General features: G+C 31.6%; 1 protein-coding gene across 1 annotated transcript in view; it reads left to right on the top strand.

Moving 5' to 3' along the window:
* ADAM2 (ADAM metallopeptidase domain 2) overlaps nucleotides 1–13,486 on the top strand; it is a 145,127-nt gene that overhangs the window by 56,533 nt on the left and 75,108 nt on the right. The window contains exons 9-11 of the mRNA XM_041751306.1: nucleotides 8,006–8,077; nucleotides 8,518–8,684; nucleotides 9,542–9,623. Coding sequence (XP_041607240.1) covers nucleotides 8,006–8,077; nucleotides 8,518–8,684; nucleotides 9,542–9,623 — 321 coding nt within the window. The remainder of the gene's footprint in view (nucleotides 1–8,005; nucleotides 8,078–8,517; nucleotides 8,685–9,541; nucleotides 9,624–13,486) is intronic.

Consider the following 13,486-nt stretch of genomic DNA (forward strand, 5'->3'; position numbering starts at 1 on the left):
TCCATTAGCAGTCACTCCCTGCTTTCCTACCTTGAAGACTTAAGCAATCATATGCTACTTTTTTTTTTTTATTTAAGGACATTTCATATAAATGGTATCATACAATATGTAACCTTTTATTTCTGCTCTTTTCATTTATCATATTTTCAGGTTCATACAATTAACACTGTAGTAATTTTTATTGCCAAATATCCCATCATATAGATGAATCACATTTGTTTACCCATTTGTTAGACATTTTTTTTTGCTTTCTTAATATTACAAATAATACTAATTTATGTATAAGGTTTTCTGTGGACATATACTTTCACTTCTATTGAGTGGATGCAAAAGATGAGAATTGCTGGGTTATATGGTAAGTTTATGTTTCAGATTTTGATGAACTGGAAAAAAATGGTTTTAAAAAGTGGTTGCTCTATTTTATAGTCCACCAGCAATGTATAAATGTATAAGAGTTCGTTTCTCTACATTTTCAACATTTGTTATTGACTATCTTTCTGTTTATAGCCACCTTAGTGGAAGTGAATTGGTTTCTCATTCTGCTTTTGATATGCATTTCCCTAATGCGTGGCAGAGGTGTTGAGAATATTTGCACTTTTTATAAATTATCTGCATATCTTATTTGGAGAAATGTCTATTCAAATTCTTTACATATATTTTAGTTGGGTTGTTTGTTTTTCTATTTTTTAGTTGTAAATGTCCTATACATATTCTAGATGCTAAACCCTTATCAGATATATGACTTAAAATATTTTTACCCATTTTGTGTATTCATTTTCATGATGGTGTCATTTAAAGCATAATGATTTTAAATTTTGAAAGCATCCATCTTTCTCATTTAATTTTCTTGCTGTTTTTTTTAAAATTTCAAATATCCATTCATCATAAGTGTTAGATTTTGTTTCTGGGCATTCAATTCTGTTTCATTGACTTATGAGTCTAACCTATAATAACTCTTAATTACTGCAACTTTGTAGTTAGTTTTGAAATTGGAGAGTAAGGAGAGTCCTCCAACTTTGTTCTTATTTAAAGTTGTTTTGGACATTCTACATTGCTTTTATTATCATACACATATTAAGATCATTGTGACAATCTATCAACAAAAAAGAAAACTGAAATTTCGATAAAGATTAAATTGTATCTATAGAACAATTAAAAATTATTGCTATCTTAAGAATATTAGATGTTCCAACTTATGAACACAGGATAACTTTCCATTTATTTATGTATTTTTACTTTCAATAGTGGCTTTGAGTTTTTGATATTTATTTTGTGCTTTTGTTATTTATATTTTGATATTTTATTATTTTCAATGTTATTGTATATAGATTCATTTTCTTAATTTTGAATTGATTATTGTAGATGTATGGAAATGTAATTGATTTTTGTATAGTGATCTTGTATCCTGCAAATTTGCTGAAATACCTTTTATATGCATACATACTTTAGTGGCTTTCTTAGGATTTTTCAATATATAAATCTTTTTATCTATCAGTAGAGAGCTTAACTTCTTTCTTTCCTATTTAGAAATTTTTTAATTTATTTTTTTATTTTACGATAGTCACAGAGAGAGAGAGAGAGAGAGAGAGAGAGAGAGAGAGAGGCAGAGACATAGGCAGAGGGAGAAGCAGGCTCCATGCACCGGGAGCCTGACGTGGGATTCGATCCCGGGTCTCCAGGATCGCGCCCTGGGCCAAAGGCAGGCGCCAAACCGCTGCGCCACCCAGGGATCCCTCTTTCCTATTTAGATGCCTATTGTTTCTTTTCCTTTTTTGATAATTGCCTTAGCTAGAACCTTCAGTTAAAGGTGGAATGAACAATGAGAACAGATATCCTTACTTTAGTCATGATATAAAAGAAGTAACATTTATTCTTTCACTGTTAAATATGATGTTATCTGTGGGTTTTTAATAGATATCCTTTATCAGATAGAGTGAGTTCCCTTCTATCCCTAGTTTATTGACTGTTTTTGTCATGAATAAGTATATTTAGTCAATACTTTAGTCAAGTATTTATTCAAGTACTACTTTTTTTAAAAAATTTTATTTATTTTTTCATGAGAGACACAGAAAGAGAGAGAGAGAGAGGCAGAGACACAGGTAGAGGGAGAAGCAGGCTCCATGCAGGGAGCCTGACATGGGATTCGATCCCAGGTCTCCAGGATCAGGCCCTTGGCTGAAGGCGGCACTAAACCACTGAGCCGCTAGGCTGGACTGCCCCTCAAGTACTTCTTCTGTATTTGCTTAAAGCATCACATTTCTTGTCTGTTTTATAATTTGAATTATATTGATTGGTATTTAGATATTAAACCAACCTTGTATTCCTGGGACAAATTCCACTTGGTTATGTGTGGAATAACCAAATGTGTGGTTATAAACCAAATCATTGCATCATTTGGTTTATTAGTATTTTAAGATATTTATAGTTGTATTCATGTGGCATATTCCTTTGTAGTTTTATTTTATTATTATATCTTTTATGACTTTAGGTGTCAGGGTAATACTAACTTCATTGAACGAATAGGAAAAAGTTTCCTCCTATTTTATAGAAAAGTTTATAAGGGATTTGTGTTGTTTTTCTCTAAATATTTGGAAGAATTTACCAATGAAGCCTTCTGAAACGGATTTATTTATTTATTTATTTATTTATTTATTTATTTATTTATTTTTGGTAGAAATTTTTTAAATGCTTATTCAATCTTTAGCTTGTTGATTTCTTATTTCTTCTTGAGTCAGTTTTGGTTATATGTCTTATAATGAATTAACTATTTATTTATTTATTAAATATTTTATTTATTTATTCATGAGAAACACACACACACACACACAGAGGCAGAGACATAGGCAGAGGGAGAAGCAAGCTCCATGCAGGGAGTCTGATGAGGTACTTGATCCCAGGACTCCAGGATTACATCCTAGGCTGAAGGCAGGCACCAAACCACTGAGCCGCCCAGTAATCCCAGGAATTAACTATTTAATTTAAGTTTTCACCACACTATTCCCAGACTTCCCTTAAAACACTTATCATTTGTTTATGGTCAGTAATTGTAGTTCTTCCATCTTGAATTAATAATTGTACACTTCGGGCAGCCTGGGTGGCTCAGTGGTTTAGTGCCACCTTCCACCCAGGGTCTGATCCTGGAGACTCGGGATTGAGTCCCACGTCAGGCTCCCTGCATGAAGCCTGCTTCTCCCTCTGCCTGTGTCTCTCTGCCTGTCTCTCTCTCTGTGTCTCTCATGAATAAATAAATAAAAATCTTTAAAAAAATAAATAATTGTAGACTTCTTTCATATTCTTTGTCAATGTCAGTAAAAGTTTGTCAATTATATTCATCTTTTCAAAAAATGTTAATATTCTATGTTATTTTTTATGTGAATTTCAAGCACATTGTTCTGAACTTTATTAATTTCTTTAACCTCCTTTCTTTGGGTTCTTTGCTTTTCTTTGACTAATTTCCTAAGTTTGAGGAGATTTTTAAAAAATATATAGCCACTTCCTATACATTGCTTTTGAGCACTGTGTTAAATAACTTAAGTTTTACTATGTTGTATTTTGATTAATATAGCATTTCCTACTACCCCCATGCTGTTTTTTTTTTTGATTATCCGTTATTTATAATTGATTGCTTAATAGCCACATATTTTGGAATTTTCCAAATTTCCCTTAGTTGTCAATTTTTTATTTAATTCTATTATGGTCAGAGAGTATATTTTATACTTTAAAAAATTGTTTTAACTCTATTGAAGAGTTGTCCTGTGGCATAGCATATGGTCAATTTGTGGCCTATACAAGAAAAATCATTTTTTACTGTTTGAGGTGGGATGTCCCATTGATATCTGTTGGTTTTGTCTCAGGTTTCTATGTTGTGCTAAGTTTTTGCTTCAATTATTAAGAGTTGTATACTTATGTCTCCAATATTATTGTTAAATTTTCTGTTTCCCTTTTCAGTTCTGCATTTTGTATTTTTTTTTGTAATTTCAAGTTCTATTTTCTTTTTTTAATTTAAAATCAATTAATTAACATATAGTGTATTATTAGTTTCAGAGGTAGACTTTGGTTATTCATCAGTTACATATAACACTCAGTGCTCATTACATCAAGTGCCCTCTTTAATGCCCAGCACCCATTACCCCATGATCTCACCTACATCTGCTCCAGAAACCCTGTTTGTTTTTTATAGTTTAGAGCCTCTTACAGTTTTTCTCCCACTCTGATTTCATCTTATTTTATTTTTTTACCCCTTCCTCTAGTTATCTTTTTTGTTTCTTAAATTCCATATGTGTGAGGTCTTGTGATATTTGTCTTTCTCTGATGAACTTATTTTTCACAACATAATACCCTCTAGTTCCATCCACATTGTTCCAAACGACAAGATAATGATTCTTTTTGATGGCTTAGTAATATTCCATTGTACATATATACTATATCTTCATTATCCACTCATCTGTTGATGAACATCTGGGCTCCTTCCACATTTTGGTTATTGTGGACATTGCTGCTATAAATATTAGGGCACATGTGCCCCTTTGAATAACTAGGCTTGTATCATTTGAGTACATATCTAATAGGACAATTGTTGGGTTGTAGGGTAACTCTATTTTTAACTTTTTTGAAGAACCTCTATACTGTTTTCCAGAGTAACTGTACCAGCTTGCATTAATAATATAAGAGGGTTCCCCTTTCTCTATATCCCCACCAATATCTGTCATTTCCTGAGTTGTTAATTTTAGCCATTCTGACTGGTGGAAGGTGGTATCTCATTGTGGTCCTGATGCTGAGTGAGGTTGAGAATTTTTTCATGTCTATTGGCCATTTGAATGTCTTCTTTGGATAAATGTGTGTTCATGTTTTCTGCCCATTTCTTGACTGGATTATTTGTTTTTTGATTTTGGCTTTGATAAGTTCTTCATAGATTTTTGGATACTAGCCTTTTAGCTGATAAGACATTTGAAAATATCTTCTCCAGTTCTGTAAGTCATCTTTTAGTTTTGTTGACTGGGTAAGAAAGGAGTTGTCCTTGAGCTTCTGCCTTTTCCTGGGCTCCTGCCCAGAGAATGGTTGCCTGACCTTGCAGTGGTTCTCAGTTTATGTCAACACTGAGTGGAAGGCTGATGCTTAAACTTGCTGCTTTCAGCTGACTTCACTACTCTGATGCTTGGGAAATCTGTTGCACTTAGGCACCCCCATTCTTTTTGTGACCTGGACAATCCAGGGACCACACTGTCCACCTGGGATTCTGCCTCAATTTACCACCTGAGCACCTTTAGGCTAGGGATGTTCCCAATTGTAACAGACTTCTTAAAGTTCTAATTTTACACTCTGATGTTTATAATACTTTCTGGTAACCTGCTTAGGAACTCCCTCTCCTCCAAGGCTTATCTTCTGATATATTGCCCCAGAGTCACATCTCCTCTGCACTTTCTACCTTGCAAAAAGTGATCACTTTTCTCTTTGTAGAACTGCAATAATTCTTTTCCCAGATCTTCCATTAATTTTTCAGGTGTATAGAATGATTTGATAATTATCTAGCCACATTCCAGGTTCCAGATGAAATTAGGGTCCCCTACTCCTCTGCCATCTTAACTCTTTCCCCTTTCCCAGGATCTTTTTTTTAGATGCATATGTATTTATAATTTTATGGACATGTCTTCCTCATGGACATGTCGGTTCTCAATGTTGTTTGCATGGTATGCTCTTTCAGTACTTTTACTTTCAAGTTATTTTTATCTTTGAAAATGTAGTATGTCTTCTGTAAACATTTAATTCTTCTCTCGATCAAGTCTGGCAGTGTAGGATGTTTTCTTGGATTATTTAATTTTTAATTTGTGTGTGTGTGTGTGTGTGTGTGTTTCTTCAAGTCAACTGAGTAGTTAATTTTTTTTGAGGACTTTCAGGTATGATGTGGTGAAATAGATTCCTTTTTTAGGTGAATATTCATTTTATTTCCAGTTTTGTTTTGTTTTCCACTGTAAATAGTGCTTATGAATTATCCTTTATTCATGTGTACTTCCATCTTGGGTATTTAACCCTGTGAGAATGGTGACCAGGAGTAGGGATGATGGCTCAAAAGATTTATGCTCTTCAATTTTAATAGATATCATTCATTGCTTCATAAAAAGATTGTAACTTTTTTTTAATATATCCAAGTTGAAAATGAAAATCTAATGTTCCTTTCATACCTGTTAGCCATCCATTTTATATTTCTCTTTAAGTTTTTCTAGTCATTGCACATAAAACGTAATCTAAATATGATTTTAATTTCTCTCTTCTTAATTGATAATTAATTTAAACATCATTTAATATTTAGTGGTCACTGGTATTAGCTTTTTTCTGAATTGACAACTTATATCTTTTCTCATTTTTAAAAAGTATAGGAGGAATTGATACCTTCCTAATTAAAATTGCAAAGGTGAAAATTGTGTGGGAATGTGAGGTCATATTTGAATACATGAAAATTAAAGATTTTTGTGATTAAAAAGCAAATGAATTTAATTATAAAAGTCAATATTTTGATATTTTATTTTAGATAATAAAACATGAATATTTTCAATATTCATAGAATTCTTATAAGTTGATAACTAGGCAAATAAAAAATGTCTCCATTGTATATTATTCACTCTTTTGTTATAAATTAATTGACCACAAGGCATGGATTTATATCTGAGCTTCCTGTTCTATTTCATTGGTCTATGTGTTTGTTTTTATAGCAATATCATACTGTTTTGATTACTATAGTTTTGTAATATATTTTGAAATCAGGGAGCATGATGTCTCTAGCTTTTTTCTTTTTTCAAATTTATTTTGGCTATTTAGGGTCTTTTGTGGTTCTACACAAATTTCAAGACTTTTTGTTCTATTTCTGTGAAGAATGTCATTGGAAATTTGAGAGGCATTACCTTGAATTTGTATATTCATTTGGGTAATATAGACATTTTAACAATGCTAATTCTTCTGATCCATGAACATAGTATACATTTCTATTTATACATTTTTTAAATTTCTTTTATCATTGTCTTTTGGTTTTCACTGTATATATCTTTTACCTCCTTATTTATGCTAATTTCTAGGTATTGTATTCTTTTTGTTGTAAATACAAATGGAATTGTTTTCTTAATTTTTCTGTTTGTTGCTAGTATACAGAAATGCAACAGATTTTTGCATATTGATTTTTTTGCCCTGCAACTTTGCTAACTTTGAAAATTAGTTCTAAATATGTGTGTGTGTGTGACTTTAGGGTTTTCTATATATAATATCACATGATCTGCAAATAGTGACAATTTACATCTTCCTTTCCAATTTATATGACTTCTTTATTCCTTACCTAGTTCCTCTGGGTAGGATTTTGAATACTATGTTAAATAAAAGCGGTGAGAGTGAGCATCCTTGTCTTGTTCCTGATCTTAGACTAAAAGCTTTCAGGTTTTCCTGGTTGACTATACTACTACTTATAGGCTTGTTATATATGGCTTTTATTATGTTGATGTACCTTCTTAGATACCATCTTTGCTGAGAGTTTTCATTATGAAAGAATTTCCAAGTTTGTTAAAATGCTTTTTTCTGTATCTTCTGATGGTTCTTCATCATCTGATCTCATAATTTGTATCCTTCATTTTGTTGATGTAGTGTATCATTTTGACTGATTTGCAGATGTTGAACCATTCTTATATTCCTGAAAAAAATCCCTACTGATCACAGTGTATTATCCTCTTAATATGCTGTTGAGTTTAGTCTTTCTATATTTTGTTGAGGATTTTTTGCATCTATGTTCATTAGGAATATTGGTCTGTATTTCTCCTTTCTTGCAGTGTTTGATTTTCGTGTTAGGGTGATGGTGGCCTCATAAAATGAGCTTAGAAATTTTCCCTCCTCTTTTATTTTTGGAAGAGTTTTTAGTGCCTTTGTATTGTAAAAATATTTTTCCTATTTTACACTAAATATATATAATTCTATAATAATTTTTAAATCTAATAAATTGGTAATTTAAACAATTTCTTATATTTTTCAGTATAATTATATGGGTTCTGATATGATTGTTGTCACTCAAAAAATTTTCCAGTTGATTGGACTGACCAACGCTGTAAGTATTTCCTTTTTAGTTTTTTGCATTTGCTGTGTTACCTAAATAATTTCCATACATTTTTTTATGGCACTGCCTGAATACACATGATTATGGAATAGGCCAAATTACATAACCATTTTAAGTTTCAGTTTTCTGAGTAGGGATAATAAAAAGAAAAATAGTTATTATATATACCTAATTAAGTTATGGTAATTATAAAATTGATAAAGCATGTCACATGGGGCTTGCTGAAGTACAAGTATTTCAAAATGTTAATTATTACTTGTTTTACAAGTAGTATTTATTACTTACTAATATACTCTATAAGATCTGAACCGGACTTAGCAGTTTTGTTGTTTAATATTTGTTGTCAATGTAGTGTTTGTTTTTATAGATAAATCCCTGGATCTATTTAAACCATGACCTTTAAACATATTTTCTTTATGTCTTCTATTTAGATTTTTACATCATTTAATGTTACAATAATTCTCTCTTCATTGGAACTTTGGATAGATGAAAATAAAATCTCAGTAACTGGAGATGCTAATGAATTATTACACAGATTTTTAAAATGGAAAAGATCTTATCTTGTTTTGCGTCCTCATGATGTAGCATTTTTACTTGTGTAAGCATATCTTGGTTTTACTAAATCTTATACAAAGGAAACACCTATATTTGACCCAATTTCTGACAACAACAGGTCTTCAGGGAAAATATGCCATTTTTGCCCTACATACAACATCATGGGAATATTATTTTTTAAAACATAGATTTTACAGAGAATTATTGATGTCAATCATTTTATTTGTACTTAAAACTCACTCTTTCAATATTGTTATTATGCTTTCTTACCTTAGAATGTGTAATATATCATTAAATGTCCCTAACTGTGTTTGAGATATTAATAATATGTATCTAAAGAAACACACATGATGGGTGTAGTAGTTAGGGTTTCTTTTAATGTTTTATTTTCATAAGATAACAAAAAACCTCCAAGAATATGTCAATACTACTGTATATTTTAATATCTCTAACATACCATATTTACATTGTGCTGCATTTTAAAAAATATAAGCCTCCTCTTCTATTTTGATATTCTAGGATTGATTTAATTTTTAAAAATTTTTAATTTTGAAAAATATTTTTAAATTAAAATTTTTAAAATTTTTAAATTAAAAAAATATTTTTTTTAATTTAAAAAAAATTTTCTGTAACAAAAATTTTTAAAAATTTTGTTACAATAAGATTTGTTATTTTCTAAAACTTCAATATGAAAATAAACTTTTTATTGTTTTTTAAATGTGCTTCACTGTTTTCAAAACAAGCAGACACGTTTAGTCACTTCAAGCTCTAATGTTAGGTAGAAATATTTATAAATTTATTATATAAATATGCAAACCAAAAAGTTTTATTAGGAAAATTCAATAGTAATTTGCTTAATTTTACAAAATCATTGATTATAATCCTGTTTTTAAACTTAAGTTACAGAGAAAAATCAAATTATGTTGGTGCAACCTTTCAAGGGAAGATGTGTGATAGCCATTATGGAGGAGGTGTTGCTCTGGTATAGTATGGCTTAATTTGTTTGGCTGAAATGTATAAGTAGAATGCTATTTCGATTAATATACAGTTAATATTTATTATTTTATGTATATTAAAATTTACAAAATAATTCTAAGATCATTGGAAATGTTTGAACTTTAAAAAGTTCTTACTGAACTTAATAAATAAAATTTATATCCTTTGGGTGAGTATCTATTATCCAATTGCTGGATCACAGAGTAGTTCTATTTTTAACTTTTTGAGGAACTTCCATACTGTTTTCTGGAGTGCCTGCACCACTTTGCATTCCCACCAACAGTGCAAGGGTTCCCCTTTTTCCTCATCCTTGGCGACATGTGTTGTTTCCTGTGTTGTTAACTTTAGCCATTCTTACAGGTATGAGGTGATATCTCATTGTGGTTTTGACTTGTATTTCTCTGATGATCAGTGATGTTGAACATCTTTTCATATGTTTATTGGCCATTTATATGTCTTCTTTGGAAAAATGGCTGTTCATATCTTCTGCTCATTTCTTAACTGGATTATTTGTTTTTTGATTATTGAGTTTGATAAGTTCTTTATAAATTTTGGGTACTAACCTTACCAGATATGTCATTGGCAAACATCTTCACCCATTCATAAAGTTGCCTTTTAGTTTTGTTGATTGTTTCCTTCACTGAGTAGAACTTTTATCTTGGTGAAGTCCCAGTAGTTCATTTTTGCTTTTGTTTCTCTTGCCTCTGGCTTATTATTATACATGTGGCCTGTGTTTTCTTCTAGGATTTTGATGGTTTCAGGTCTCACATTTAGGCCTTTCATTTATTTTGAATTTATTTTTGTCTATGGTGAAAGAAAGTGGTCCAGTTTTGTTCTTTTTCACGTTGCTGTACAGTTTTTCCCAACACCATTTGTTGAAGAGGTTGTCTTTTTTCCATTGGATGTTTTTTCCTGCTTTACCAAAGATTAGTTGACCATATACTTATGGGTCCATTTCTGCGGTTTCTATTCTGTTCCAAGGATCTCTGTATCTGTTTTTGTGCCAGTACCATACTGTCTTGATGACCACAGCTTTGTAATATAACTTGAAGTCCAGAATTGTGATACCACCAACTTTGCTTTTCTTTTTTCAAGATTGCTCTGACTATTCAGGGTCTTTTGTGGTTCCATAAAAATACTAAGATCATTTGTTCTAGCTCTGTGAAAAATGGTGGTACTTTGATAGGGATTGCATTGAATGTGTAGATTGCTTTGGGTCATATAGATATTTTAACAATAGGGGTTCTTCCATCCTTGAGCATGGAATGTTTTTCCATTTCTTTGTGTCCTCTTCAATTTCTTTCATAAGTGTTCTATAATTTTCATAATTTAGATCATTTCCATCTTTGGTTAGGTTTATACCTAGGGGTATTATTATCTTTGGTGCAAAGATAAATGGGATCAATTCCTTGATTTCTTTTTCTATTATTTCATTATTGGTGTATAGAAATGCAACAGATTTCTGCATGTTAATATTGTATCCTATGACTCTACAGAATTCATGTATTATTATTCTTGTATTATTCAATTTTTTGGTGGAGGTTTTTTTTTTGTTTTGTTTTGTTTTTAGATTTTATTTATTCGTGAGAGAGAGAGAGGCAGAGACACAGGCAGAGAGAGAAGCAGGCTCCATGCAGGGAGCCCGATGTGGGACTCGATCCCTGGTCTCCAGGATCACGCCCTGGGCCAAAGGCGGTGCCAAACCGCTCAGCCACCCAGGCTGCCTAAGTATCATGTCATAAAGTATCATGTGATCTACAAATAGTGAAAATCTGATTTCTTCCTTGCCAATTGGGATATCTTTTATTTCTTTTTGTTGTCTGATCACTGAGGCTCAGACTTCTAGCACTAAACTAATTAACAGTGGTGAGAGTGGACATTTCTCTCTTGTTCCTGACCATAGAAGAAAAGCTCTCAGTTTTCCCCCTTGAGGATGATATTCGCTATGGGTCTTTCATATGTGTCCTTTACATTGTTGAGGTATGTTCCCTCTATCTCTACTTTGTTGAGGGTTTTTTATCAATAAATGATGCTATACTTTGTCAAATGCTTTCCAGCATCTAATTAGAGGATGGTATGGTTCTATTTTCTTTTATTAATGTGGTGTATCAAGTTGATTAGCAAATATTGAACCACCATTGCAGCCTGGGATTAAATCCCACTTGATCAGGGTGAATGATTCTTTTAATGTACTGTAGAATATTAAATATGAAATATTAAATTCATAGAATGAAACTGGAATTTTTCCTTCCTTTTTGATATTTTGTAATAATTTGAGAAAAATAGGAGTTATCTCGTCTTTAAGTGTTTGGTAGAATTCACCTGTGAAGCCATTGGCCCTGGACTATTTTTGGTTGGGACACTTTTTATTACTGATTTAATTTCTTTGCTGGTAATGGGGCTGTTCATATTTTCTATTCCTTCCTGTTTCAGATTTGGTAGTTTATATGTTTCTAGGAATTTATCCATTTCTCCCAGATTGCCCAGTTTGTTGGCATATACTTTTTTTTTTTATCATATTCTCTTATAATTGCTTGTATTTCTGTGATATTGGTTGTGATCTCTCCTCTTTCATTATTTTATTTACTTGAGTCTTTTCTCTTTTCTTTTTGATAAGTCTGACTAGGGGTTTATCAATTTTATTAATTCTGACCATGAACCAGCTCTTCGTTTAATTTATCTATTCTACTTTTTTGTTGTTTGTTTCTACATCATTTATTTATGCTCTAATCTTAATTATTTCCATTCTGCTGGCTTTAGGCTTTATTTGCTCTTCCTTTTCTAGCTCCTTTAGGTGTAAGTTTAGATTGTGTATTTGAGACTTTTCTTGCTTGTTGAGATAGGCCTGTATTGCTATATACTTCTGTCTTAGGCCTGCCTTTTCTGCATCCCAAAGGTATTAGACTGTTGTGTTTTCATTTTCATTTATTTCCATATATACTTTTATTTTCTGTACTTTCCTGGTTAACACATTCATTCTTATGTTCTTTAACCTCCATATAATTATGGTCTTTCCAATTTTTTTCTTGTGGTTGACTTCAAGTTTCATAACGTCATGGTCTAAAAATATGCATAGTGTGATCTCAGTCTTTTTGTACTTGTTGAGGCCTGATTTGTGATCCAGTATGTGATCTATTCTGTAAAATGTTCCATGGGAACTTGAGAAGAATGTGTATTCTGCTGTTTGAGGATGAAATGTTTTATATATATATATAATCTGTTAAGTCCATCTGGTTCATTGTTTTCTTGAGGAATTTCTGCCTGGATGCTGTGAGTGGTATGTTGAAGTCTCCTACTATTATTGTATTATTACCAATGATTTTCTTTGTTTATTATTAATTGATTTATATATCTGGATGCTTCCAAGTGAGGTGCATATATATTTACAATTGTTCTGTGTTCCTTTCTAGTCTTTGTTGCTTTGTTCCTTTGGTCTTTTTTCCCCCTACTCAGAGTCCCCCTTAATATTTCTTGCAGCTTCTTGTTTAGTGGTCATTTTCAGAGTGATTATTTTAAGTTAAGGACTCTTCCCCCCTTTCTGCTTTCAAGATTCTTTCTTTGTGTTTTGTTAATTTGACTACAATATATCTTGGTGTTAGCCAGCTTTTGTTGACTTTGGTGGGAATTTTCTGTGCCTCTTGTATTGCAATGTCTGTTTCCTTCTCCAGATTAGGAAAGTTTTCAGCTATAATTTGCTCAAACTTTTTCCCATCCTTTGTTTTTTTGAGACTCCTATGATATGAATGTTATTATGCTTTATGGTTTCGCTGAGTTCTCTGAGCCTACATTTGTGATCCAATAGTTTTCTTTCCTTCTTTTTTTCAGTTCACTTTTTCCATAGTTTTATCT

Source organism: Vulpes lagopus, chromosome 4, assembly GCF_018345385.1.
Source record: "Vulpes lagopus strain Blue_001 chromosome 4, ASM1834538v1, whole genome shotgun sequence".
Taxonomy (NCBI): domain Eukaryota; kingdom Metazoa; phylum Chordata; class Mammalia; order Carnivora; family Canidae; genus Vulpes; species Vulpes lagopus.